Source organism: Rousettus aegyptiacus, unplaced genomic scaffold, assembly GCF_014176215.1.
Source record: "Rousettus aegyptiacus isolate mRouAeg1 unplaced genomic scaffold, mRouAeg1.p scaffold_m13_p_5, whole genome shotgun sequence".
NCBI classification, from domain to species: Eukaryota; Metazoa; Chordata; class Mammalia; order Chiroptera; family Pteropodidae; genus Rousettus; species Rousettus aegyptiacus.
Genome location: NW_023416308.1, coordinates 4,915,469 through 4,941,858, shown reverse-complemented (window position 1 = coordinate 4,941,858; position 26,390 = coordinate 4,915,469). Strand labels below are relative to the sequence as shown.

The 26,390-nt window shown below is 38.6% G+C and overlaps 3 protein-coding genes across 6 annotated transcripts; 2 read left to right on the top strand and 1 right to left on the bottom strand.

Moving 5' to 3' along the window:
* Positions 1–35: 35 nt before the first annotated feature.
* Positions 36–7,192, top strand: VPS29 (VPS29 retromer complex component). 4 transcript variants are annotated; one of them, XM_016149676.2, is made up of 5 exons: positions 36–131; positions 2,175–2,186; positions 4,330–4,521; positions 6,216–6,451; positions 6,699–7,192. In XM_016149676.2, exons 1-5 carry the CDS (start codon positions 129–131, stop codon positions 6,814–6,816), a joined length of 561 nt encoding a protein of 186 aa, XP_016005162.1. In that variant the 5' UTR covers positions 36–128; the 3' UTR covers positions 6,817–7,192. The 4 variants fall into 4 exon arrangements, with proteins under 4 accessions (XP_016005162.1, XP_016005163.1, XP_016005161.1 ...); XM_016149675.2 differs by lacking the exon at positions 36–131 and adding an exon at positions 160–569; XM_016149674.2 differs by lacking the exon at positions 36–131 and adding an exon at positions 161–786.
* Positions 7,193–7,978: 786 nt separating this feature from the next.
* FAM216A (family with sequence similarity 216 member A) lies at positions 7,979–15,493 on the bottom strand. The gene is given in 8 exon segments (XM_016149680.2): positions 7,979–8,106; positions 9,239–9,312; positions 9,850–10,030; positions 10,112–10,160; positions 10,162–10,242; positions 11,346–11,467; positions 13,883–13,923; positions 15,257–15,493. Coding segments are annotated over 8 exon segments (831 nt in total). The 5' UTR covers positions 15,412–15,493.
* Positions 15,494–15,597: 104 nt separating this feature from the next.
* On the top strand, positions 15,598–25,425 carry GPN3 (GPN-loop GTPase 3). The gene is made up of 8 exons (XM_016149669.2): positions 15,598–16,155; positions 18,065–18,173; positions 21,803–21,970; positions 22,864–22,988; positions 23,574–23,689; positions 23,840–23,936; positions 24,437–24,565; positions 24,882–25,425. The coding sequence occupies exons 1-8, from the start codon at positions 15,613–15,615 to the stop codon at positions 24,942–24,944; spliced, it is 1,350 nt and encodes a 449-aa protein (XP_016005155.2). The 5' UTR covers positions 15,598–15,612; the 3' UTR covers positions 24,945–25,425.
* The last annotated feature ends 965 nt before the right edge of the window (positions 25,426–26,390 follow it).

Below are 26,390 nucleotides of genomic sequence, written 5' to 3'. Positions count from 1 at the left end.
GGCCCCCGTAGGGCGGTCTCCCGTCGACCTCGTTTCTCATTGGTTGGGAGTGAAGTGGGCGGGTCGCCGAGGAGTCTGAGGAAGAGGGCGGCGGCGGTTGTGGTGACTGAGCGGAGCCCAGTGACAGGATGGTGAGAACGGCAGCTACGGCGACTGAGGCCTGTCTCTCGGCCGGGGTGCTGCGTCGTAGGGAGCCGCTGGGAGTCTCTAGGCGAGGGCTTGGGTAACCCCGGAGGCCTGGGTGGACGCGGCCCAGGCCTGGGGAAGGCCCAGGGAGAGGGCAAGGGAGGGAAGGGAGCGGCCACTTCTGCAAGCAGCGGCGCTGGCCTTGCATCCCCGCCCCAGAGGACGTCCGAGGAGGAAAAGGGCCCCTCTCCGCTGCCAGTCCTGTCACGAGACGCGCACGCCCGGATGGGGAAAGGCCTTTGGGCCTGTGCTTAGAGTGTCTTCGGAGAAGGGGCTCGGAGACTCTGTTTTCAGATGTTTCCCTGCTTCTTCCCGGAAAAAAGCACCTCCCTCAGGTTGGGTGTACCGGTTACCACCCCATGGGGCGAAAGCTGGCTTCTCAGGTGCAAAACGAGGAGTGGCGAGCAGAATTCTTTTCCCCATGTTAGTTTGCTATCTAGGGAAAGGGGACAAACACCATCCTTTTCGCTGCTGAAATAACGTGCAGCTGCCATTGCAGTGCGTAGTGTGCTCTCAAAGGACTGCGTTTGGCTCTTTGAATTACTGGAACTACTTGTTTGTTTAGAGTGCTGCGACCCTTCAGAGTGGGACTCCTCAATGGTCCGTGAACTCCTTGAAATTGTTTGGCAGTTTTTGAAAATATGTAGGTTTTTGTGGGTGAAGGACCAGTGTTGGTGCCAAGGGGTAGTTTAGGGTAGTTAGGGTAGTTTGGTCATTCATCGGACCGCCCCAAGGCCGGCCCATCCCTCTCTCACACCCAGTAGGTTCCTGCCCCTAAGACCTTCCTACATAAAAACTCTGGGGCTGCTACTGGTGACGGCTCATAGCTGTCATCAGTTTTCATAGGTGCCCTTGATCCCCTAAAAAGTTCAGAACAGTGTCAAAAGGAACTCTGGTTATGTTGGTATTTGTGTCCTTGAGGTTTAACCGTAACGGAACTTATCTTTCTGATGGATATCCATTGTATTTTTAAGATTATCCCGACCCTACAACAAACAGAGTCTTCGAGGTGACTTATAGACATTACAAAGATTTATGGTATATGCTTCTTTATATAATGTAAAGGCTTTAATTCCACTTTTGATTTTTGCTTCTAAACAAACTCCAGTTTGGAGCAATTCATTTTACAGTAATTTTGATACAGTTATAACTGGGAGAAGATGAAGTTTCCTGAAATGTTCCTGAAGTTCTTTTTGAGAGGTGAACACTTTTTTAGCATAGTCATATTGAAACATCACTTTCACATCAGATAGAATTGGACAAAATTTAGCATTAGCCAATTCTTTTATTATTAAAAGCATTTTATTTGGCGAAGGAGACTAGAAACGTTCAACACTCGGCAGTACCCAGAGTCTATAAGCAGAAATTCAGGTGTGGTGATGATCCAGTTTTATCTGGAGAAATATATTTGTTTTTATCATCTTTAGTTGGTGACTTCACTACTTGATAATGTGTTCCTAGTGCTGTGAGATCCATACAAAATAATGACCTAGCTGCAGCATAATTTTACAACTAGAATTTTGAAAATAAGAGAATTAAAATCAATATACTTAAAGAATAATTAAGCCTTAAGAATCCAGAAAATGTTAGCTTTCATTTAAGCTATTACTGACGAATTTTCAAAATTATCTTATAAAACTCTAAATAGAACAGTCAGCAAAAGGGGATGAGAGTCGATGTGAAGAATAAGATTAGGAAAAGCAGAAAAAAATGAGCAAAAAAATTTTAAAGTGGGTGTGTGTGTGTGTATGTGTGTCATGTTTAAAAATACAGCAAATGGTTCTTTTGATTTATGAGCAAAGCTGATTTTTAACATTTTCTTTCATAACACTCAGAATCATTAACAATTGTTTGCATTTTCATTTGGTATGAGTTTTTGTTATTCTTTTTTTGGTTTGTTTCTTTTCGTTGCTTTCTTTTAACATTGGTCATGTTTCACCCTTTTTTTTCATTCCCCTGTCTGCAATCAACTTCTTCATTCCACTAAGGCTGGGCACAGAGTAAGTTTCTTCTCTTAGCTCCTCCTAACAGTGGTGGTTGGGTATCTTATTACTTGTATTTTCACCCTTTTACAGTCTCTTAAGTAGAAAATAACCAAATTCCTATGCTTTGACTGGGTTGGTTCTTTATTTGAATTTAACAAGACTACCATTTCTAGGATCTTTTGCTTTCTCAAAAGACTATAATCTATATCTAACCTGAACTGTCAAAGTGTGGAATTTGGACAAGGACGTTCTTCAAAGTATGACATTTGTTATGTGACAGTATTTCCCATATAACTTTGTCACTTGCAGGAAACCAGAGTCCTAGTAAGGATCCTTACTAATTTGAAATAATTTCTACGTGATCATTCATACAGTTATATCTTTAGACTGCTGATAATTTGGGTACATTTGGGCATATTCCACAGTGTTTTAGAATTTAGGTCATCAGTCATAAAGTACGTCTTACTAATGTTCTTTCTAGCTCATTCAGATTGAACACCTCATTCATTATTAGTCCCAAACATTTTCAACCTGTTATGGATGTATACCTTTTTATGAATTTGAGGTTATTCTATTTTTTAATATAGAAATCTGTTTTTTACCTTTATCTCAAATGCCAGCTTCCCACATTAATTACGTACTTCAATCCATATCTGAAGGGATCCCCCTCTAAAGATGAAATTGTTCTATTGGTACTTTCGTATTGATTACCAGTGAGGGTAGAAACTTCCTGGTGGTTTTTGGTTTTACAGGTGTTCTGTCCACTAAGATCTGGATTGAAACAATATAAATTATTGAGCAAATACCAACTGAATATACTCTTTATAAAGAAGAAACTTATCTAACAATTTCTTTTAAAGTCTGTTAATTTTGTAACCTTGTGTTACTTCAGTTACTCTACATCCTAATAACAGTTCTTTTTCTTTGTAATCATTTTGATATTTGTTACAAGATGAATCAAGCTTGTTTCAGTAATAATTTTAATCTCACACATTTTGTTTTTGATTAATTTCAATTTACAAAGTCTGATGGCAAAACTATTTTGTTTTATCCTATTTTGAGTATTTAACATTTTCTTTGATAATAAGGAATAGTCATGCCTTCTTTAAAACAGTTAAAGGGCATGCACTTTATGGATGGGACGTCTGTGTGGGAAAACATGCTGTCATTAAATGAAGGTGCTTATACTAATGAACATGAAGAAATCCATTATTGTCCTTATTTTTAAATGACTGAATTAAATAATGTTTACATGTAAAATCTTGAAATTTTAAAAAAGAAATTTTACCAGATCGAGGTTTTTTTATTCTATAAGTACAAAATTTATTTTTGTCATCTGAGACTATGTTGCCACTCTAAACCACCTCTTGCTAAATTCATCACTTATTTAGCTGATTTCTTTTAATGCTCTAATGCACATGAAATATTATGAAAATGTTATTTTAAGTTTGGGAACTAAACTGAGGGTACATAGGCAATTTACTCTAGAAAATGAAAATACGACTGAGGATATTTAATAATGATGGAAACAGAAGATAAAGATTATAATTTGAAAGCACATATTTGCCCTATTGAAACTTCTTGAAACATAGGCTGCTTTTATTCATCGGTAATGTGTAGCTAATAGTTTCCAGTAGCAAATAGTGTAAATTTTGGGCCCTGTTCCTTCAAATAGTTAGTTGTCAGTCTAGTAAACATAAATTATGGAATTAACTTTTTAATCTATCATTATGTTGCGAACAGTTCTCTTTAGTAAGAGGTTTTACATTAGAACTGCAGAAATAGGAATTACCATATCAGCCTTCAAAAATGCCAAATTCCATAGGGCCCAGCAGTATATTTTTCATTTTGTAAATTTTTTACTCATGGTAATTTATAGGTCCCTAAACAAATCACTTTAGAAAGTTTGAGTTTATTTTTGGTAAATAGAATGATCTGCATTGTGTATGCATACCTATTTGTGACCAACATAAAAGAAGATTGATTTATTACCATGTGTGTTTGTATATGGTCATGATAAGGAACTATATGAATAACTGCTGCTCATTTGTGTTCTGGAATCTTTGATTAGTTTAATTTAAAAGGGAAGTTATTGGAGGAGAGTATCTTATTTTGACATCATGTTTAACATACCTTGTCTTACCTTGACACTTTAAAGTTGGTGTTGGTATTAGGAGACCTGCACATCCCACACCGGTGCAACAGTTTGCCGGCTAAATTCAAAAAACTGCTGGTGCCAGGAAAGATTCAACACATTCTCTGCACTGGAAATCTTTGCACCAAAGAGAGTTATGACTATCTCAAGACTCTGGCCGGTGATGTTCATATCGTGAGAGGAGACTTTGATGAGGTGATGTATTTCCCTTTCCTTCCCAGTGTTTCCTTTTCTTGATTTTCACATATAAAGTTTTATCGTTTAGATTGGTTTCTCAACTGTTCACTTCTTTTTTTTTTCCAAGTATAAAATTACTACACATACCCCTTCCTGTTTGAAAATCACTGATTTTAGAGTGTCAATACACATATTAAGCACTCATTCTTACTAAATCGATATGGGGTAAAAGTGATTTTGTCACTATATTTTGTAGTATTATTATTTCATTTGAAAGTTTTTGTTACGAACTTCACCACCACCACCTCCACCAGCTTGTTCCAAGTACCATATTACTTTTCCTCTGTTCCAACTTCCCGATTCTCCCCTTCCTCCTTCCACAGTTTGTTCTCCAAGTAGCAACCGGAGTGATCCTTTTTAGGTGAAGTAAGATCACATCACTGCTCTGCTGAATACCCTGCCGTGGCTCTCTGTCTCAAGGGTTAACTATAAAGGGGCCTGAGGAAATATTGAGGAGGCGATAGAACTGCTCTGTATCTTGATTGTGGCAGTGCTTACATGTCTATGCATTTGTCAAAACCCCTTGAATTGTACACTAAAAAGGATAATCATACTGTATGTAAATTATACCTCAAACCTGACTTCAAAAAAGAAAAAAATGAGAAGTTCTGGAGTTCCAACTTTGCCTATTTATACTGAGATCTTAGGTAAATTACATCCTCTTAGTTTCCTCCTATGTAAATATAACTGGAATAGATGATTTTTAAGTGCTAACATTGTATAATTTAGCATGATAAAGCTGATTCTGGTATGAAAAGTTGATGTCGTATCTCTGGAAATAGCAGCTTTTTCCCAAATTATTTAACTTTATTGGTGTTTTATAATAGGCTTCTTTTATACCAAGCTGAATGAGCATACTCTTTTAAGTGGATTTTTAAAAGAGTTTGGATAAACTAGAGGTGGCATAGAGGTGAAAGATAAGAATGAGAAGGGAAGGGACAAACACTTCTTATCAATAATTAGAATATAGTTCTTATTCGTTACAAACATTAGGGGTTCTGTTTATGTTATACTAAAGACAGTTTCAGTAGCAAGAATTAAAATTTTTGCTTCTAATTTGCTAAATTCACAGATCCTGGAGCTTGAGCTTGGCTTAACCACTTACTATCATGTGACCTTGAGCACGTTATTTTAACCTCTCTGCCTCAGTTTCATCATCTATAAAATGGGATCATAATAGAACCTACCTCTTAGGATTATTTATATGAGATAGGTTGATATTTATAAAGCCATTAGAATAGTGCCTGGCTCATGGTAAATACTATGTAAATGTTAAATATCATTATTTTAAGCCATCTTTAGAGCTGTTAAAGCTTGGAGTATAATTTAAACACACCTTAGCCTACAGGTCATATGCCTAGGGTTTTAGGTAGAGGAAACTCACAAATTTGGGAGAATAATTATTTTCTACAGTATGCCCCAAAACATCCATATTCTATAAAAATAAACACAATAAAGGGATTGCATGATAAATTCCAGTTATGTTTTGAGTACAGTCTCAGCCTTAGAGACTGAGAAGAAATCAAATTTTAATAAATGTGTTGGTTGTGAAGCAAAACGTCCATGAGATCAAATAGTTAAGCAGGTTGTTTTTTAAAAATCAGTATCTATCTCTAAAACATATTTTTTCTTATATCTCTTTCTTATTTTAGAATCTGAATTATCCAGAACAGAAAGTTGTGACCGTTGGGCAGTTCAAAATTGGTTTGATCCATGGACATCAAGTTATTCCATGGGGAGATATGGCCAGCTTAGCACTGTTGCAGAGGCAGTTTGACGTGGACATTCTTATCTCGGGACACACACACAAATTTGAAGCATTTGAGCATGAAAATAAATTCTACATTAACCCAGGTTCTGCCACTGGCGCATATAATGCCTTGGAAACGTGAGTAGTATGCAATTTCGGAATTTGGGGGGTTTTATAAATTTAATAATTGCATGTGGAATATTTCATACAAGAGAAATGCAGCCATTTAAATATTAGCCTTTTGGCCATCTTCTTTGGGTGATTATTCTTTTTAATACGTCACAACCAGATTTCTCCTTAAATCCAAATTGTCATCTTAAATTGGAATTTATAATGTTGCAGCTTTTTAGTACAAAACACTGACATTATTTATATTTTCTTCCAGAAATATTATTCCTTCATTTGTGTTGATGGATATCCAAGCTTCTACAGTTGTCACTTATGTGTATCAGCTAATTGGAGATGATGTGAAAGTAGAACGAATTGAATACAAAAAATCTTAAAGGCAGGCCTGTCTTGATTTTTCTGTTTTTGTTTTTTTTTAATTCCCCTGTTCAGATCAAGTAATTAAACATTTAAGAGCCACAAAATTGTATCACTTTTATAATATTTTGCAGTAAAATATATCATCTTCTGTTAATACAATGTTCTAAGCTTCTTGTAAACTATAAGAATTTATTTAGTTTAAGTATATGATTTCTATGAAAAAATGTCCACCACACATTTGGTCATATGTTAAGAAAAATTTATCCTTGTAAATATCTTCAAAGTTGATATTTGGAACTTTATTACAAAAGCAGTGCATGAGGAAAAAGAATCTGGACTTCCTTGTATACATTTTTCTCTTCCCCAGTAATAAACAGTTACCTTTCATTTACACTTTCTTCATAAACTGTGTTTTAATTTTTAAAAACCATAAAAATGAGAAACCAAATGAAACTGTGGACAAGTATTAAAGTGATAAGGTAGATGAGATGACCTTTCAGAGCTCTCTTATTTCTTAGAACATTCTGGGTCATAATGTTGGACTTAGATTTTGTTTTCTAAGTAATATGCCATATGGAAAGGAAGTACCCAAGACAATACATAGTGTAAAGAATTCTTTCATTAATACAACTACTCCCAACTTAATCTAGTTTGAGAGGACAAGTGTTTGGCAATTTTCATAAAATAGGGCAAACCGATACTTCCATTTCTAAGTTGTATTCAAGCAGCAAATATTTATTAGGAACCTTCTTTGCAAGCCAGGTGTTCTCTCTATCAAATGCTATTCTGTATTAGAGTACTTAAGAATTTTCCTCAGCCCAATCAAAAAAAATACTTGTCAGATATTCTAATGTTGCTGTTTGAGGACTTATAAACAGAGGAAGAATTATAGAATGTGTTTATCAGATTTAAATTAAAAATTCAATTTTAAGTGACAAAAAAATTCAATTGTATCTAGCTAGAAGTAAAAGCATATATTACACATAGACTCTATTACCCAAATATTGGTACCTGGATTTACATCAAACCAATCACAGTGTTTTAAAAGTTTCTGAACAAACCAAAATTACTTGATGACTTAATGATGAATAACAATACTATCCTAAATGTAGAGAGAGGGCACAATTCACAGCTGCCTCTCCTACCTCTGGCACATCATCAATCTACAAGACAGGATTGTCAAGTTAACATTAAATGTTCTTCTCCCCGTTCTTCAATTGAGATTGATTGCATACACTTATCTAGTAAATCTTCCTTTTTTCCTTCATTAATGTATGATTCAGAATCATTTGTAGAAACCGAAGACAAAAAAAAGAATTTATAATGTGTTTTTGAAAGAAAATTATATTTCATCCTGAAAATCGAGATTTGTATATAAGAACCTTCAAAATGGCCTACCTTATTTATGAAATTTTAGCAAAAACATTGCCTGCAATTTACAAAATTTAATAACTCCCTCCTCCCTCACGTCTCTTTTTAAAATAAGATAGCCAGTACTGTGTTCTGGCCACGTTATTGTATAGCAGATTTTGTGTCCCTAAGTCCAATTTTCCCTTTGCTTTTTAAAATCTTTCAGAGGGAAGTTATAGCTTCAGCATTCTCTATCTTCTTTAAGCTCCTTCTCTCTTCTCTTGGGGACCACAGAGATCTTTCCCCTACCTAGAGTTTCCTCCAGCTGTTCTTTTTAGAACCAGAGTTTTCTTCTTTCCTGCCATTTCCCTCACTTCTTGGATAGGCATTGTATGGTATTTGAAGCAGAACCGAGTGGTGCTATCACACAGCAACAGGATATGGGTTCAGAAAGCCTAACTTCCTTACTTCCTTTCCACTTCCCTACCCACTATTAACTAGGAAATTACTTAATTTCCACTTAATCCTTTCCACTTTATCCATTCTGAGGAGTACTCCTGAGCATATGATCTCTCTTGCCTTTTTTGTATTCTGTAATTCTTGCCAAGTCTGGATTTGTTTGAGTTGCTCTCCAAAATTTTAATATCACCTGGTTGGCTTGCTTTCACTGGTTTGTTGAATATTAAAATGATATTGGTGATATAGCCCTTTGCAAATTATTTGCTGCTATGCAAAATACATCGTGCATCCAAAAATGTCAGTATCTCATAAAAGAGGTGCTATGGCTTGAAATCATGTTTTTGTGAATCTGGGTTTTGACATTCATTCTTGGTTAAGTCTCTGACCTTGATATTATAAATAGCTTTATTTAGAATTACAAATAGCTTGACTCTTACACCGCTGGGCAGTTCTTTTAAATGAAAGCAGAAACTATTATTTCATGTTTAATTTTATTTAGAGCAATAAAGGCAAATCACGTTCTAGATTTTTATGTCTTCTATAATAGAAATGAAACTGTTGGGTTTAATATTTTTTAACCATAAGATCTTTAAAAATTCATACTTCTAAAATTCTATTAACCTGATTACATGAACAGTCTACCTGGTTTTCTAAAAATCTTCAGCAACTTACATCTTGTTTTAAACATAAATCCAGTTTTTAAACTACAAGAAAGAGAAGCATCTTAATTGGAACCAGCCAAGTGAACATCTGCCAAAATCATGTGGAAGACCATACAAATTTTCTTTATTAAACTGCCAAAAAGACACTTTTAGCCCCTGAATTCTTCTGTGACTTAACCCTGAAATGCAAAGCCAACTATTGTGAAGGTTGGTTGAATACTTAGGCTTCTTATCTCTTTTTTTCCTCTCTCTCTCTCTTTTTGTTGTTATTTATAGTATTTCCCTGTGCAGAAGCAACCATGTGCTTTTCCTTTTGGAAGTGTATTATTTTGAATTTGAGCAGTAATCACTGAAAAGGGCAGTCTTCCGAATCTCTAGTTGATCAAGAAATGTTTACAGTTCCACAAAATAAGCTCTAAAAGAAGCGGTATTAAGATAACATCCTTTTGTGTTTTTTATACAACCTATTTTGAACTTTGCAGTAAGTGAACATATTAGGGAATACGAGCTTTAATATTTAGCTACCTTTCAAATAAAATTGGGGTACATTTTCCTCCTTTTAAACAATAAGTAACAGACCCTTCTTTGTTTCTCACTGGTCGCCTAAGGGAATGCTGCATGATCCTTTCAGGTACAGATGCAGCTACTTTTGAAGGCCCCAAGTCGTATCTCTCCAGTTGGTGTCGCCGTGTCGTGCAGGGGTAACCATGTTTCTGTGAGTAACGAGAGCTGAGGTGGCTCCTGTGGTGAGTGAGGACACCTGTCATACAAATCACCTCAGTTAGAAGACCCTCTTGTTTCTTGTGACACCTTGTGAGAAACTAGCTGGAGGTGCACCTGCCTGGCTTTTGAGAGCAATGCTCGATCATATGCAGGTACTGCCTCTTCAGTTAACATCCTCAGAGAGTTTGCATTGTAGGTCTTATCAATGCTGTACAGATAACACTTCCGGCCCATGGTGAGGTCTGGATGCTACGAGACAGAACCAGATTTATAGGCTTTTATCTGAAGGGATGAATGTTCAGCAGAGTTGTGCTGTACCATACATTTTATTTAGGCAAATTTGAATATGTCAGTTTGGCCCTCAAAGAGAGAAAGAAATGGCCATTTAAACAGTACAAATAAGTCTGCTTGCCATTTCCACTTAAGTGATTCTGATGGCCAATGAGGTTTGAGGACCACTGCCCTAGAAAAATTAGGAAAGTACAAATCTGCTGTTATGTCAGTGAGTTCCAGATACCTACCTCTCAGTAGTGTGGGCATCTTGCCTTCTATATGACATGGTACCTAAAAGCAACCCAATTACTCTAGTTTAACTAAAGAAACTGTCTTTTCTAGCACCAGAAGAATAACTGTGTTGGCCAGACTGAAGGATAGTCTGTCTCATGGTCTTTGATAGTAGTAATTTCAACTAAGATTTTCATGGCAGTACTTGCTGATATTAGAACATTCCTAGAACGCAAGACTTCACTATGTGTGTGTATTTATTTTTATATATATATATAAAATACACACACCACACACACACAGGATTTACTGGACTGGGTAGGTAATAAGTCCAGGGAAAATTCAAAATGTTGGCCAGAAAAACTTACCAGTTTGCATAAATCATTAGTAACCCTAATTTGTATTGCTCCAGAGATGATATTCTGGCAGCTATGATCTTTACAGGTCAATAGTTGTAAAAGGCTTATTGCCATTTTATGTGCTTGCTTCTAATTTTGTAGTCCTTGAGCAAAATCTTTATGAGGTTGGGTTTCCATCTCTAGAATGGAACTTACCTCAAACATCTTTGTGTTTGGGGCACTGAGCTTTCTGCGTAAAGGTACATCAGATCTGAAGTATCATAAAGCCATGAAAGAACTCTTATGATAAGGAATCTATAATGATGAAATTGCATTCATTCATGAGTTTACCCAGCAGATATTTATGGAATCCTAGACAGTATGCTGGGTGTACCTTGTCTTCTGCAGTAGCTTTCTTACCCTCTAAGTAGCTTTCTTTCAATAAAAAGTTCAGCTCTGAATACAAAGAGCATTGCTATTTAAATAAAAGTTTGGTAGTAGTTAGCATACCTTTAGAAAGGATGAATCTGTCATTGATTTAGGGATATGAATTGTTTGAATTCGAGGAATTTTCCATAACTCTTGCAGCTTGGCTATGTGTGAGTTCACTTTGTGTCCATCTTTGATTCCTTCTGTAGGCAAGGACATTATTATGCGAATTTATGAGAAAGATCAGTTTAACAAATTGTTCAGATCTATGTATTTACATGTGTTAATGATTATTTTGGAGTAGTAGCATGAGTCAAACTTAGAGATATGTGATATGCCATTTGGTTTTAGAACACACAAAAATCTAAGATATTTGTAAATATTCACTATATATGTTATAAATCATTGCATATGGATGATGTTATTTTGAACTCTGCTGAGATGCAAACTTGAACTTTGTTGGCTTACTGTATGTCAGATCATACTAAACAGGAATATACACGCAATATTTGTATTTTAAAGATTTACAACAAAATTTTGTCATTCATTTGACTTTAGTATATAGTTATAAAATTCTATTCTGTAATGGACTCAAGATAAAATAACACAATTGTATGCTTTTAATGAGGCAGTGTTAAAATGAAGGGCTTTGCAGAAACTTATTAAAACTATATATTTACATAATTTCAGATATGTCAATGTTTTAAATACTGAAGCCTTTTAATACAAAAATGCAAGTTGAGACATGTTCCCAGAAGAATGGAAACTAGTTTTCAGTTTCAGACATATTGAGACTAGTAACTTAATTTAGGGTAGCAGATTGAGGAAAAACAATATCTGGCAAAATTTAATCAGGAAATAACTCTTTGTTACACTTCCCACATCACCACACACCTCTTCTCGCCAGGCAACCACTGATGTGCTATCACTATAAATTACTTTGCATTTTCTTGAGATTGGTATAAATAAAAACATACAGTATATATATTTTGTTTGACTTTTTCACTTAACATAATTAATTTGAAATCTAACCATGCAAGTGTAACAAAGGTTTATTCCTTTTTATTATTGGATTATATTCCATTGCATGTATATATTTATAGATATAAATATAGATATAGATATAGATATTGATATAGATATAGATATGGATATACCACAATTTGATTATACACCCACCTGTTGATGGACATTTGGGTTGTTTCCAGTTTTTGGCTATTACAAATAGAACTGGCAGAACAGATTTTAAGTTAAAAGTTTGTATTTAGTACAGTGAATTAAACAAGCAGTTTTGTTCAACATTATTGATAACAAAGGTCACTATAATTTTACATATTAAAGTATAAATTTAGTTATTTCTTTAAGATTTGGGCAAGTCAGATAGTATAGATAAGAATTATATTTGCATACTGAAGGACTAGTTTGCAAACAATAGAAAATCATCTGGAAATTGTTATGACCCTTAAAAATCATAATTTGAAATCTGTAATAATAAAATAAATATCAAGCCAATATTTAAAAGTCCATTTTTTAAAAAAATCCTTTTTCAAGTCATAAATGTGGGCTTATTAAGAATATATGTCCCTGTTGATCCATATTTCTGAGATGCAGTTCTCAAAAGCTTGATAGCATTTCTTTACAGAAAATGAAACATTTAAAAATAATAGTTAAACTCAACAACAAACAACACACTTGAAATATGGGCGAAGAACTTGAGGAGACTTTGGCTGTCTCCAAAGAAGATACACAAGTGGCCAATAAGGGCATGAAAAAATGGTGTCACTAATCATTAGGGAAATGCAAATCAAAATCACAATGAGATACCTACTTCATACCCATAGAATGATGATCATCAAAAAAAAAAAAAAAAAACCCAGTGTTAGCTAGGACATGGAGAAATGGAACCCTGTGAATTGCTGGTGGGAATGTGAAACAGTGCAGCTGCTATGGAAACGGTATGGCAGTTCCTCAAAAAATTAAATGTAGAATATCATATGATTCAGCGATATCCATTTTAAAACCACCACACTATTTGTTTATATGCATTACATATATAAATGTATACACACACAGATAATTGCATGTGTGTTTATCATAGATAACTGTAAGGACTATAAATATTCCAAGGAAAAGCAAAATGAATACAGATTTAGATATCATTTAATTGATATTAAATTGTTCCCCCCGCCAAAATCAGTGAGAGACCTTAGGGGGCTCGTCTTACTTCCTTAACTCCAATGGCTCTATTCTTAATTTCAAGAGAAAGGAAAATAGCATTACTGGGAAATTATGTTCTTTGAAGTTGTTCGACCTAGAATTTTTTTCTTTCTATTTGTGTATAAACCCCAGGCTGTGCTCTGTGCTATAACATCAGTTATAAACAGTTTTCAGATTCATTGCTATTTTGAAGTATTCTTTTTAAAATGCTTGATGTAAGAATATCTTAACAAGAAACAAAGAACCCACTGGAATGTTCTTTGAAAAATCTGAAAGACTAAGTTCACCGAGGATGCTAATAAAGTTTATTTTTAAAACTCTACTGTGTAAGTAGTTATACCAAAATTGAATTCTCTGAACTGTTATTTATAGGTATTATCTGCTTTATATGCTCTACTCACTTGTACCTTTGGAATTCTGGTAATAAGAATGTCCAGTTGATCTGTTTTAAAAAAGGATGTAAGTAATATGTAATAATCGACAGCTTTATAAGCATTAAATAATTTTAAATGAAAAAAAGACAGTATTGCATATACTTTTTATTTTGCATATTTCTATCAGACAGAATGCCCTGCAAATTTTCTCCTGTAATTCTGGTTATATCCTAATGGCTGCAGACATTTCCAAAGTGATTGGAGATTTTACCATACTAGACAAGATTTACTTTAAGCCAGATTTGGTCTGATTTTTATAGCCTCCTAATCTAATTCCTACAGTGAGTTTAATAAAGTAGTTTGGGCTTCTGTGGTATCAGTAACACTTTCTTGTTCTCTTTATTTTTAATAAAGTAATTTGGCTGTGGAAAAGACTATCTTGTTCTTCATTATATGTAATTGAGGTATACTGGGACTAAGTTGGTTTGGAATGTTTCTAATTTTGTACAGTTCTTTTTTCCTTTTCTCAAATTAAGGCAAAACTCCCTTCCTTCCCTCGTCCTTCGATTTATTCAATGATTTATTCACTAATCTTCTGACGTACTAGCATCCAGCACGTCACTAAGCACTGTGATGAACAGAAACACAAAATCCTTCCCATTTATAAGTCTTCAATTCACTAGATACGAAAAAAAAAGAAAAAAAAAAGATGATCATGGGTGCAGCTGGAGCTACGACAGCTGAATTGAAGAGGAGCCTCCCCCACCCCCGGCAGTTCCCGCTTTCAGGGAATAACGGATGAAACGGATGAGACGGTACCGCCTATGGCAGTGACTTCAACAACTGATTGTCTTCAGCATTCAGGAAATGAGTAAAAACCTGCTCAAAATAAATGTATTTGTGTGAAGAAAATGTCAGAATCAAGGTGCCTCTAATATTCATAGTCATCTACTTCATTGGCGATTACGAATTCGCATTTGACATAAAAGTCGCTAATGTCACTGGGAGCTGACTTGGAAGCCCTCGGTGGAGCCGGGTGGGTCTGTTCCCACATTTTCCTCTGCTCTCCCAGCTTCGCTTACTCAGAGACCCTGAGGCCAGACCGAAATTTTTCCAACAGGTTTCGCGGCGCCCCCTCGAGGGAGAAAGTCGCATGCACGCAGGCGACTGTCGCAGTTTACTTTGCACCAAACCTTCCTCCTGAGAAGCCCTACCCCTAAGCAGTGAGTCGGCTTCTATATTTCCCATCCCGGCCACAACATAGTTTCTCCCCGCCTCTCACTTCAGTGCACTGGGGACCGGTCCATCGGAGCAGCCAGCTCGCAGCTCCTCCCCGACAGCGGGGTATCGACCCGGGGCCGGTCGCCATCCTCCCTACTCCCTTGGGGTCCCGTGCCTCGCCCGCCGCCACCCTCGGTCCTGGCCACCGTAGGCGGCTCTACGGAAGAGCTGTACTCCCTCCAGTCGGACACCGGACGCTGGCAGGGCATCTCGTCCGGGGAGCCCGGACCGCGAGCTGCGTGCTGGAAAACCTTTCCCCTCTTCCCTTCCCCCATGAGCACACGTGCGTCAGGCCCGGCAATACTGGGAGTGAAGAGGCGGACGCCAGATTTTAGGCCCCTCCGATGCGCTCCGGACACTGTCCGAATAGCTTCGGGAGAGCGAGGAGGACAACTCACTCCACCATCCTGGACTTAAATGGGCGAGGGGCGAGAGTTTTTTAGTGGATTGCACGTTTGCATCTTTTTGTGGAAGGGATGCGTCACAGAAAGGAAATACACATGTCCTGTAAAACAGCAGGTTCCTTCCTCCACAGTATTCCAGACCCTCAGCGAATTTGCAAATCTTCAGCGTCATCATATAAGTCAAACATCAGTGCGCAAACCAAGGAGCAAAGCACCCCGCACAGGAATGCAGAGTGCCATCCGTTATGCGTTATCACCAAGGCAACCAGGCTTCACCAGCTTCCCAGCCGCCGATTTCCGCCCACTACTTTTGCGCACTCGCCCCAAACCTCCCTCCCTCCCGGGTGTTCTCTCGGGAAGCGTTTCACACGGGGTTTGGCCCGCGGGGCGCTCCGTAGTCGGAGGTGTGGCAGAACAGACGTGGTAAGCAGAACTCGGATTGTGATTGGTTCGCACGCCGCGCTCCCGGAACTCAGGCGGCGTCGCGCGAAGGCCGAAGGGAGCGTGGCGGCCGGCCTCTTGGTAGTTACCGTGCGGCCGGCGGCACCGGGGGCCGGGACAGCCGACATGCCTCGGTATGCGCAGCTGGTCATGGGCCCCGCAGGCAGCGGGAAGGTGAGCACTTGGCGGGAGAAGTCAGAGTTCGTGGGAGGCAGGGGGGTTCGGGTCCTTGGGCGGTGGGGGCGTGGGGTGTGGAGCGCTTCTGCAGTCTGTGCTTGTGTCCTTTTTTGTTGTTTTGAAACGGGAATGATGATAGTTACTAATGTTTACTTTATACTTATGCTCAAGATACTATACAGAACGCCTCACATATTTCCACAGCAACCCTGGGAGTCCTATTATTCCAATTTTACAGATAAGGAAAATGAGACTCAGAAAAGTTAAGTTCTTTGCCCAAGATCACAGCTAGTTAAGTGGCGACTGGAATTTGAATCTAGTTTTGTCTAACTCCAGAATCTGGCCCTATCTGGCTACCAGGAGGTTAAAGTGGGTCTCGTTAGTCACTTTCTCGGAGCTTGAAACATGGACTTCTGGTATTTGAGATGACTTTAAGAAGTACATGGGCCTGACATTAATGAACATTGGATCATGTATTGAGAAAGTTGCTCCCTTTTCCATTCTTTGTATTGAAGTGAAATTGTCAGTTTAATACTAGTTTGTCTTTAGCACTTATTTACATCACCCTGTCTTTTCAAAGAGCAGAGCTTAGACTCAGCTTTTGACAGGCAATTATATTTAGCTAGAATGGAAAGAGTCGTAAAGTTGTATTTAATTTTATGGATATGTTCGTATTATGATTAATAAATATAACTGACTTTCTGCTTACAATAACGATAGTTTTTCTTGTAAACAAATATTAAGCAGAAAATACTAGGAGCATTTAAATATGGTGGAAATGGTGAAGGTATTGGTCAAGTAACAGGAGTATGGGAAACACTCAAGTCTGGAGGTGTTGTGTGGCTTTGGTCTTTTAATTAATGATTTGAGGCTGCCCTCATCTGGATGCAGGAGAGATATAGACATGATTGTGATTTGGTCCTTGCTTATCTATTATGTATGTGTAAAGTCACTAACCAGAAAGAATGATAGAGTTTATTTCTGTATTCTAGATTGCTTTCTAGACTTATTGTGTTAGAAAGCTTCTTTCTCTAAACGTTTAATGTATACTATCAGAAATACTTATTTTGTGCCAGGCAGTACTCTGAGCCCTGAGGACTGTGTTATTGAGAAACACACACACACACACACACACACACACACACACACACACAAAATCTCCATCCTCAGTCAGAAATAATTACCAAGCGTGTATTATGTACCAGGTACTGTGCTAATCCCTGGGCTTATAAAACTGAATATGACACATTCCTGCTTGAAAATAGAGGGTAGATTAAACAGACAAGTAGCCTAAAGATTTTAACATAGTGTGGTATCAACTACATGAGGAATAAAGAATTCTCTAAACCAGAAGTTGCGAGCACATAGCTCATCTCCATGCTGTTTGTTGACCCCAACGTTCTCCCATCTTGGAACGTTCTTCTGGCTTGCAAGGACATTCCCATCCCTCAGCTCAAATATCCCCCTCCTCAGAGACATCATCTCTGATCACCCTACCTACAACTCTGTTTGGACTGTGCAAGTCCTTGTGGGGACCCCACACGTTAGGTGCTGCACTATGCAAACAGAAATAGTCCCTTTAAATTCTGCTTGTTGCATGTTGGAGCAGTAGGAGCCATGGTGATCATGGAGGTCATTCTAGTTAGAGATGAGAAAATTGAGGGGCAGAGTGGAGAAGAAACTTCCCTGAAGTTACCTGTGAGTCACAACCAGGTCCGGATCTGCAGCCCAGTCAGGTGTCTTGACTCCCAGCCTAGTGCCTTTTCTGTTTTCACTCAGCTTCCTGGTCGATGAAGGCATAGTTTTGTCCTTAGTAGACAGTGCCCAAGGGGTGTAGAGTCCTTCTGGGGTGCAGACGGTAGCACTACATTGCTGTTCTGACCCTTTGGGTCTTGTGTCATTACAGAGCACCTACTGCGCCACCATGGTCCAGCACTGTGAAGCCCTCAATCGGTCTGTCCAGGTTGTGAACCTCGATCCTGCAGCAGAACACTTCAACTACTCCGTAATGGCTGGTGAGTCCTGAGCAGAGCCTTCTCTCTCCCCCAGGAAAAATAAAGGGATGAGGAGGCAGTGAGTGCTGGGCGCTTGGCACAGAAGCCGAAAAGTTAGTTATGACACTCTGGTTCGCTGATTTAATGGTGAACATCATGAGGCTGAATATCATTCAGTGACATCCACTGATGGTGACATGAGTGACAGTATCCTTTCTTGTTCTCTGATGTATGAAATAAAAGTGAGTAGATGCCTCCCTACCCACTGTCCTTTTCTGTCCCTTTCATGCTTAGTCCTGCTGTGGTGAATCCAGTTAACTGCTGATCATACTAGAAGTAGAAAGCCTAAGTAGTTTTTTAAAATTCTTTTAATTTATTCATTCAAATTTTCGTTGAGCACCTACTTTATGCCAGATACCAGGATTATAGCAGAGAACAAGACATCCTTGCTTTTGTGGACCTTTTAGTGGGGAAGATGAGCAATAAGAAAAATAATAAACATGATACAGAGTGTGATAAGGACAACAAATAAGCCGATGAGCGGGAGTAACTGGGGGAGGTTGCTTTAGTCAGTGTAGTCAGGGACAGTGTCTCTGAGGAAGGGACATTTGGGCCAAGACTTGAAGATGGTAATGTGCTCACCAATCTGGGGAAAGGCTTTTCGAGATGAGGGAACCTCAAGGTCAGAAATAACCTAGAGATGGGAAAGGGTTTTGGTATGTTCCAGAAAAGCAAAGATATTGATGAGCTGAAACATAATGAGCGAAAGAAATAAGTGGGTAGGAGCTAGTTGACGTGAGAAGTTTGGATTTTATCCTGTTTTCTTAGTCTCTTTGGGCTGCTGTAATGAAATGCCACAGACTGGGTGGCTTATAAACAACAGAAATATATTTCTTACAGGTCTGGAGACTGGAAGTCCAAGATCATCAGAGTGCCAGTAAAGTCAGGTTCCGATGAAGGTGCACTTGTAGGTTGCAGACTGCCAATTTCTCCCCATGTCCTTACATGATGGAGAGTGAGGGATCTCTCTGGGGCCTCTTTTATAAGAGCCCTGAGAGTTACCACTTTGGGCATTAGGTTTAGCACTTAGGAAATTTGACGAGGACACAAACATTCAATTTGTAGCACTTGTCAATAGTGGAATGCCATTAGAGATTTTCAAACGGGGGAGAGGATTGGCATCTTTTTTATGTTTTTAAAATTAACTGGCTCCTGGATGAAAAATGGACTCTAGAGGGTCAAGAGAAGAAACAGACCAGCACTGTGGCTATCATAGTTGTCCAGGTGGCTTGGACTTAGGCAGTCGTGGTAGAGATATAAAAAAGAGTACAGATTCTGTATATATTTCGCAAGTCGAGTCGGCAATATTCTATGAAAGATGGAACCAGAAGTGTGGGAAAGGCAGGAATCAAGGCTGACTCTTAGGTTTTTGACTTGAGCCGTTGAGTGCATAATAGTATCCACTTAGGAGGAAGATAAGTTGGTTTAGGTTTGGGGCAGTTTTCCTTTCACTTGCTAAGTTTCGAGATGTCTTATAGATATCAAGAAGCAATATCAAAAAAAAAAAAAAAGAGGCAATATCAAGGAGCCATTTGGATATAATGGTCTGGGATTCAGGAGTGAGGTCCGGCTTGGAGATATAAATTTGAGGGTCAACAGCAAGAGATAAAACACAAGGCTGTGGGACTGGGTGAGATCAGGTTGGGAGGTGGCATGGTTAGAGAAAAGGACCCAAGACCAAGCCGAGAAGTTGTCTGATCTTCTTCACAGGCTGGGTAGAGGAAGTGGAGTCAATAAGGTAGCAGAAAAGTTAGGAAAATGTTGCATCACAAAAGCCAAAAGCCATGAGGAGAGAATGTTTCAAGAAAGAGCTGGTGGTTGGGGGTGTCAGATGCAGCTGGGCAGTTGTGGAAGATGAGGACGGAGGCGTGGCTGTTAGATTCTGGGCCACGGAGTTGTTGGTGACGTTGGCTGGTGGTTTCAGGGGAGTGGTGGGGATGAAAGCCAGACCGGAGTGGTTTGAAGAATGACCTGGAGGTGATACGGCATAGGCTCTGAGAGGAGAAGACTTACTGATAAAGTTTTGCTGTGGAAGGAGAGAAGTGGGATGGTAACGAGGAGGATGTGAGGGTCAAGGGAGGTTTCGTTTTAAGGTTGGAGATGGTAACAGGAATGGACTTGTATACTGAAGACGATGATCCAGTAGAAAGAGAAACTGTAGATTCCAGAGAATGAGAACAACTTCAAGAATGAGAAACAAAGGAGAAGGGGCTTTGAACAAGAGGAAGGTTTGGCCTTCGCTGCTTCCGTTGTAGCAGGAGAGAAGGCGGCATGGAAGGCACTGTGTGATATTCGTGGTGGGAATGTGGGAAACTCTCCTTTGTTGGCTTCTGATGTCTGTTAATGACATGTGTGGTTATCAGCTGAGAGTGGCTGGGAGTGGGTGCTGATGGGCTGGGGAGGCAGGTGAAGAGAGAGGAGAAGGTATGAAATAGTCATCTTCCTGACAAAAAGGCACTGCATTGCTTTGAGATTGTTTGCACCCAGCAGAAAGCACTCAAGCTAGTTTACATAAAAGGAGGATTTATTAGACGGAATCAGGGAACCCCTCACAAAACCCAAGAACAAGGCTTTCTGAGAGACTGGCACTCAAAATGTGAAAACTAATGGGAGCCGAGGGTAGCCTTCTGTCTCTCGCTCTGTCTCTTACAAACCAGCTTTCTCTGCTTCAGGATGTGTATGGCCCGACAAGGTCCCTCCAGCCCCAGGTTTACATCACTTTCTGGTCCAAGCGTCTTACCGACTAGTATCCTTGCATCATCCTTTTAGCAGACCAATTTTTTGGTCCCAGCTTGGGTTAGATGTTACCCTGGGAAGATGCATAAGAAGTTATTATCCATATGCAGGTGTCTGTGAGTGAGGCACAGTTTTCTGTGATCAGAGATTGTAGGTTTGAGCACAAAAGTAAAAACCTGCTCTGGAAAGTTAGAAATACTGATTTTCAAAACTTAGTAATAGAGGAGAGTCATGCATATAACGATTTTTTAAACCTGTGCTATAGGTGATTTAGCTGATCTGACATAGTCCCCATTAGCTTCCCTGGGGTCATTGTGTTAAGAAACACAATGGTTTTGTTTTACTTGTTTTAGAATAGGTAGTGTATAATCATATGGCTCAAAATGCAAAAGATAAAGAGTATAAATGTCTCCCTCCCAGCTCTGTGTCCCAGCTCTCAGCTCCCCTCCCTGGAGGCAGCCACTGTTGCCAGTTGCTGGGGTGTTTTCCCATAGAGTCTGTGCATATAAAGTCAAATATGTATTTTATCATGTACATATCCTGAGTCTGTCTTGTTTTTTAAACACAGATGACGGCATTCTCACGCAGAGTACTGCACCTTATACTTTTCACTTAACAGTATACCTGTGAGATTGTATCATAATCAAATGCGTAAAGAACTTCTCATTTTTATAGCTCCATTGTTCAACTATATGATAATTTAATTAGTTCTGCAGACACTGCTACAGTGAATAACCATGTATAGAAATCATTTCATATGTGTGAGTTGTTATATAATTGTTAATTATCACTCGTGAGGGTGACAGTTTTCAAATGGACGCTTTTGTATTCTGGGCCCTGTCTGTCCTTTTCAGACATCCGGGAACTGATCGAGGTGGATGACGTGATGGAGGACCATTCCCTGCGGTTCGGTCCCAATGGAGGATTGATATTTTGCATGGAGTACTTTGCCAATAATTTTGATTGGCTAGAGAACTGTCTTGGTCACGTAGAGGACGACTACATCCTTTTTGACTGTCCAGGTAAGTCCACAATTCGAATGTGTCGTTTTCCTTGAAGTTCTGTCCTCAGTGGAAGGAAATGGAGAAGCATTAGTATCTCTGAACTGTACATGCTGCAGTAAGGTACAGAGAGAGCGCTCACTCATTGGCTCTAATTCATTCATTGCGTTTACTGTGTGCTTAACTTTGTACATGGAGAATGCCGGAGAGGGTCCAGGCCCCCGTCGTCTCTGCCAACTGGGAGTGCTAGACAGCATAAACAGAAATCACCCAAGTGATTATTTAATATTCATAGGGACAGGTGCCCCACCCCACAGGAGTGGCACAGACCATCACATAGCAGGGAGGTTAGGGGTGATTTCTGATCCAGGGGCCTGTGAGCTGGGCCATAGGGTGAACGCGAGAGATTCTGTGGTCCAGGCAGAGGGCATAGCAGGCTGCAGGCCTTGAGTCAAGAAGGAGCGAGGTGGGTTTGAGGCACCAAATGGCTGTTGCGTCTGGAGCACAGTAAGAAAAGAGAAATGTGATGAAGGGAGGCTGCTGGGGACAGAGCATCACACGTGACTTCTTAAGCCAGACTGTGGATTTGAGACTTGAGCTTAACCTAGCTTTGATCATTGTGGCTCTCCCTTTTTTCCCCTTGCTTTTAATTAAGCATACACTCACCCACAGAAAAATGACGATGACATAAAAATATCACTTGAGGAATATTCCCTAACTGCAAAGAACTTCATGGTTTTGTGATTGCTTCGAAAAGCTGTAAGACCCCTTAGAAACTGAATATATTACTACCAGAGGTTGACTTCCTTTTTTTTTTTTTTTTAACTGTCTTATGAAAAACATTTTTTTTTCTGTAATTTGATGATTTAACATATTTTCCGATCGTGACAGTCTGGTAATGTTCTTCGCCGTAGGTCAGATCGAGTTGTACACACACCTGCCCGTGATGAAGCAGCTGGTCCAGCAGCTAGAACAGTGGGAGTTCCGAGTCTGCGGGGTTTTTCTGGTTGATTCTCAGTTCATGGTGGAGTCGTTCAAGGTTCGAGGATAAATCTGTGGTCGATTTTTCAGTCTTGAGTACAAGTAGATGACAGCCTCCTTTAATCATTGTGTGATTCTGGACCTTTCATAAACTATACTTCAGAGTTATCTAGTATCCCTTATTAAATTATTATAATGGATTTTTAATTTCATTGATAAATTATGGTATTATATAGATTTAGAGGAACTAGTGCTTACCAAGAAAAATGAGGTAGATGCATATTATGTAAGTCTGTTTTTAATTTGTGGAAGACCTTTTGTGTAGTTTATGAACTATGTAAAACTTTTTATTTTTCATTAATTGCTCTTAAAGAATTTCAGTGGGAAAAAAGGTTAACAATATCATCTAAATGGAAATTTGTGATCAGTGTAGGTGAAATCTCCACCTTCCTTCCTGTCCTCACCTATGGAAACCAGGGCTGAACCCTCTAATTAGTGGGCCATCCTATAGTCAGGATTAGTGTTTCTTTGAGTTAGGCCAGTTTTGTTCCATTGAGGAGTAGAAGCCTCTATTTTATGCAGAGACCAGGGAACTTTGATGACCCCAATTGATTCATCTTCCATTTCCAATTTCCTCCTTCAGTTTATTTCTGGCATCTTGGCAGCCCTGAGTGCTATGATCTCTCTAGAAATTCCACAAGTTAACATCATGACGAAAATGGATCTGCTGAGTAAGAAAGCTAAAAAGGAAATTGAGAAGTGAGTTCACATCTCCCATTATCATCAGATCTCAATTGCAGAGATGAACCTTCTAAGCTTTATTTACATGTGAGGTTCTGTCAGTTTGTAAATCTAGTTTCCCGATTTATTCTTCCTTTTATTCATTGGTCTTCTTTCTCACTTTTAAAGGTTTCTAGATCCAGACATGTATTCTTTATTAAATGATTCTACAAGTGACCTAAGAAGCAAAAAATTCAAAAAGTTGACTAAAGCCATATGTGGATTGGTAAGCTTTTTAAGTTTTTTTTAATGACTAGTCAAGTATTTACAGAGGTCCAGTCAGTGGCCACCATTATGGAAAACACAGTCCAACCCTCTTTCCTTGCAAAGGGAGGAAGAGGGTGTTGGAAGCCTGTGGGCTGGTGGGTCCGCAGTTTAATTTAGAAGCAGTTATTGACGGTAGCCAGTAGATTAACTGACATGTCTATTATTCTAAGCCATTTTGGGAGTTCAGAACTATCTGTGCCCTTTTGAAATTTTCAGTGGTTGTTGAATTCAGATAAATGCCCATGAAACTGTGTCTAGGTAAGTAATAAGTTGAGTGTTCTACTAGGTCAGAAGTTAGAAAAATGAATATTGATTTACTGTCATTCTGTCTCTCCCAACATCCCCCTGCACACAAATGGCTTAATCAGAAGTATAAATAGTTTTAAACTCAAATATAATTTCAAAAGTAAGTATTGGCACAATTGCAGAATGACGCTTTCTAAAATTCCTAACTTACAGATTGACGACTACAGCATGGTTCGATTTTTGCCTTATGATCAGTCAGATGAAGAAAGCATGAACATTGTCCTCCAGCATATTGATTTTGCCATTCAGTATGGAGAAGACTTGGAATTTAAAGAACCAAAGGTAATTTCTGGTTTAGAATACTTACTGGCTTTTGATAAAAATATTGGTTGGCGCTCACTGGTAGTTGAGAATCGGCATGACTATAAACTCATGTAAGAAATGCTTCTAATGAGATATAAACACTTTATCATATATCTGAAGATATTCTATCAGTCACGCTTTTTGTTACTGTTAACTCTTTACTATGTGCAGTACCTGGAGCTGGTGCTGGGCATTTGCTCCTTATAGAGCATTACCTGGAAAATATGTGAACACATACTAAGTCTAACTGAGGGGAAATGAATGTATTTTCTCTTTTGTGTTTTCTTTGCATCAGGAACATGAAGATGAGTCTTCTTCTCTGTTTGATGAATATTTTCAAGAACACCAAAATGAATAAAAGAGTTTACTAAAAATAACTAGATATATGTGAAGAGCTTGTGGCTGAACCAGCAGAACATTCTTCTCAATGCAATACTAGAAAGCCACTTATTTTAATAAAAAAAGTAATGTTTGGCTTTTGGGAGCAGCACACTGGAATCAAGTTCTTAGTTATTCTGAAACTGCTGCTGTTGAAAGTAGAATCTTTTAGTATATTTTTACAGCATCAACTTAGATCTTAAAAGTTGAAATTGAAATAAATGCACATAGATTTGAATATAATATAAATTAGCACTTTTGGTACAGTTAAGACCAGTCTGCCTTTATTTTTTCTGTTTGTTTGTTGTTATTTTTGAAGACTTTTTGGAGGGGCAGGAATTATTATAATAAATATACATCTGTCCAAAGGAAAAAAGTCTGGAAGGATATAGATAAGACCATGTTTATTTGTATCTTTCAGTTTTTCTACATTGAATGTATAATTAAAAAATGAAAAGTAACTTTTAAAATGTATATGTATATAAATAAAAGAAACAGCACTAACTTTTTATTACATTCTTGTTCTCCAGTCAGAATTTGAAATACTCAGCCAGGTTAAATTTTTGAATGAGTAAATTTTCCCAAGTAGGAGAGTCTGACATGATCTTTGGATAAATTTACTAGTGGGTGCCAGGCACTGGGGATAAAATGAGAGCACGCAGGACAGACAAAACTGTACTCTCATAGAGTTGACATGCTGGGCCCTTGAGACTAACCATAAACAGGGAAACCTCTGATAAGGAATGGGAAGAAAAGAAAACAGTAATGAAATGGAGAGTGACTAGTCAGCTACTTTGAACTAATTGTCAAAGAAGGCTCCTCCTGAAAGGTGCTATTTGTTCAGAGACTTAAATGAGAAATCAGTCGTGGGAACATGGGGCAAGGTATTCCAGTCTTAGAGATTGGCAGAAGAGATGGCCTGAAGCAGCAGTGAACTTGGCTTTAATATGAGGTGCTTTCTAGTAATAGGTTAAAAATTCCTGAGCATGCAATTCATTTCATTCTCAGGAAACCGAAGTAAGTACTATTATCTCCATTTTCAGATGAGGAAACTGACCTGCAGAGAGGTTAATTAACTTGCCCTAAAATTACACAACCAATAATTGTTGGAGCTGAAATTCAAACTGAGTTCATTTTCTCAACCATTACACATATTACAGTACAGAGTACTGTACAAAAATTTTCTCATCGTGCTCTCCTTTACCCATTTCTTTTTTAAACGGCACCTAGTCTTCCTAGGTGGTCTCCCATCCAAGTACTAACCAGACCCGACCCTGCTTAGCAGCTGAGATCAGACAGGATTGGGCATGTTTAGGGTGGCATGGCAATAGATACCTTCACCCATTTTAAAAACCAGTGGTTCCCAGACTAAGATCAAAATGAAAAGGCTGCAAGGAACTAATATGTGAAACATTGCTGTCAACTG

What these genes read in the sequence shown, in the direction of transcription:
- VPS29 (XM_016149675.2), top strand. Translation starts at nt 546, where the DNA reads ATGGGGCGAAAGCTGGCTTCTCAG. An exon ending in TGAGAGGAGACTTTGATGAG is followed by an intron (nt 4,522 to 6,215) that starts GTGATGTATTTC and finishes TTCTTATTTTAG; the next exon opens with AATCTGAATTATCCAGAACA. An exon ending in GCATATAATGCCTTGGAAAC is followed by an intron (nt 6,452 to 6,698) that starts GTGAGTAGTATG and finishes ATTTTCTTCCAG; the next exon opens with AAATATTATTCCTTCATTTG.
- GPN3 (XM_016149669.2), top strand. Translation starts at nt 15,613, where the DNA reads ATGCGTCACAGAAAGGAAATACACATGTCCTGTAAAACAGCAGGTTCC. An exon ending in CAACTACTCCGTAATGGCTG is followed by an intron (nt 18,174 to 21,802) that starts GTGAGTCCTGAG and finishes TGTCCTTTTCAG; the next exon opens with ACATCCGGGAACTGATCGAG. An exon ending in TGGAATTTAAAGAACCAAAG is followed by an intron (nt 24,566 to 24,881) that starts GTAATTTCTGGT and finishes TCTTTGCATCAG; the next exon opens with GAACATGAAGATGAGTCTTC.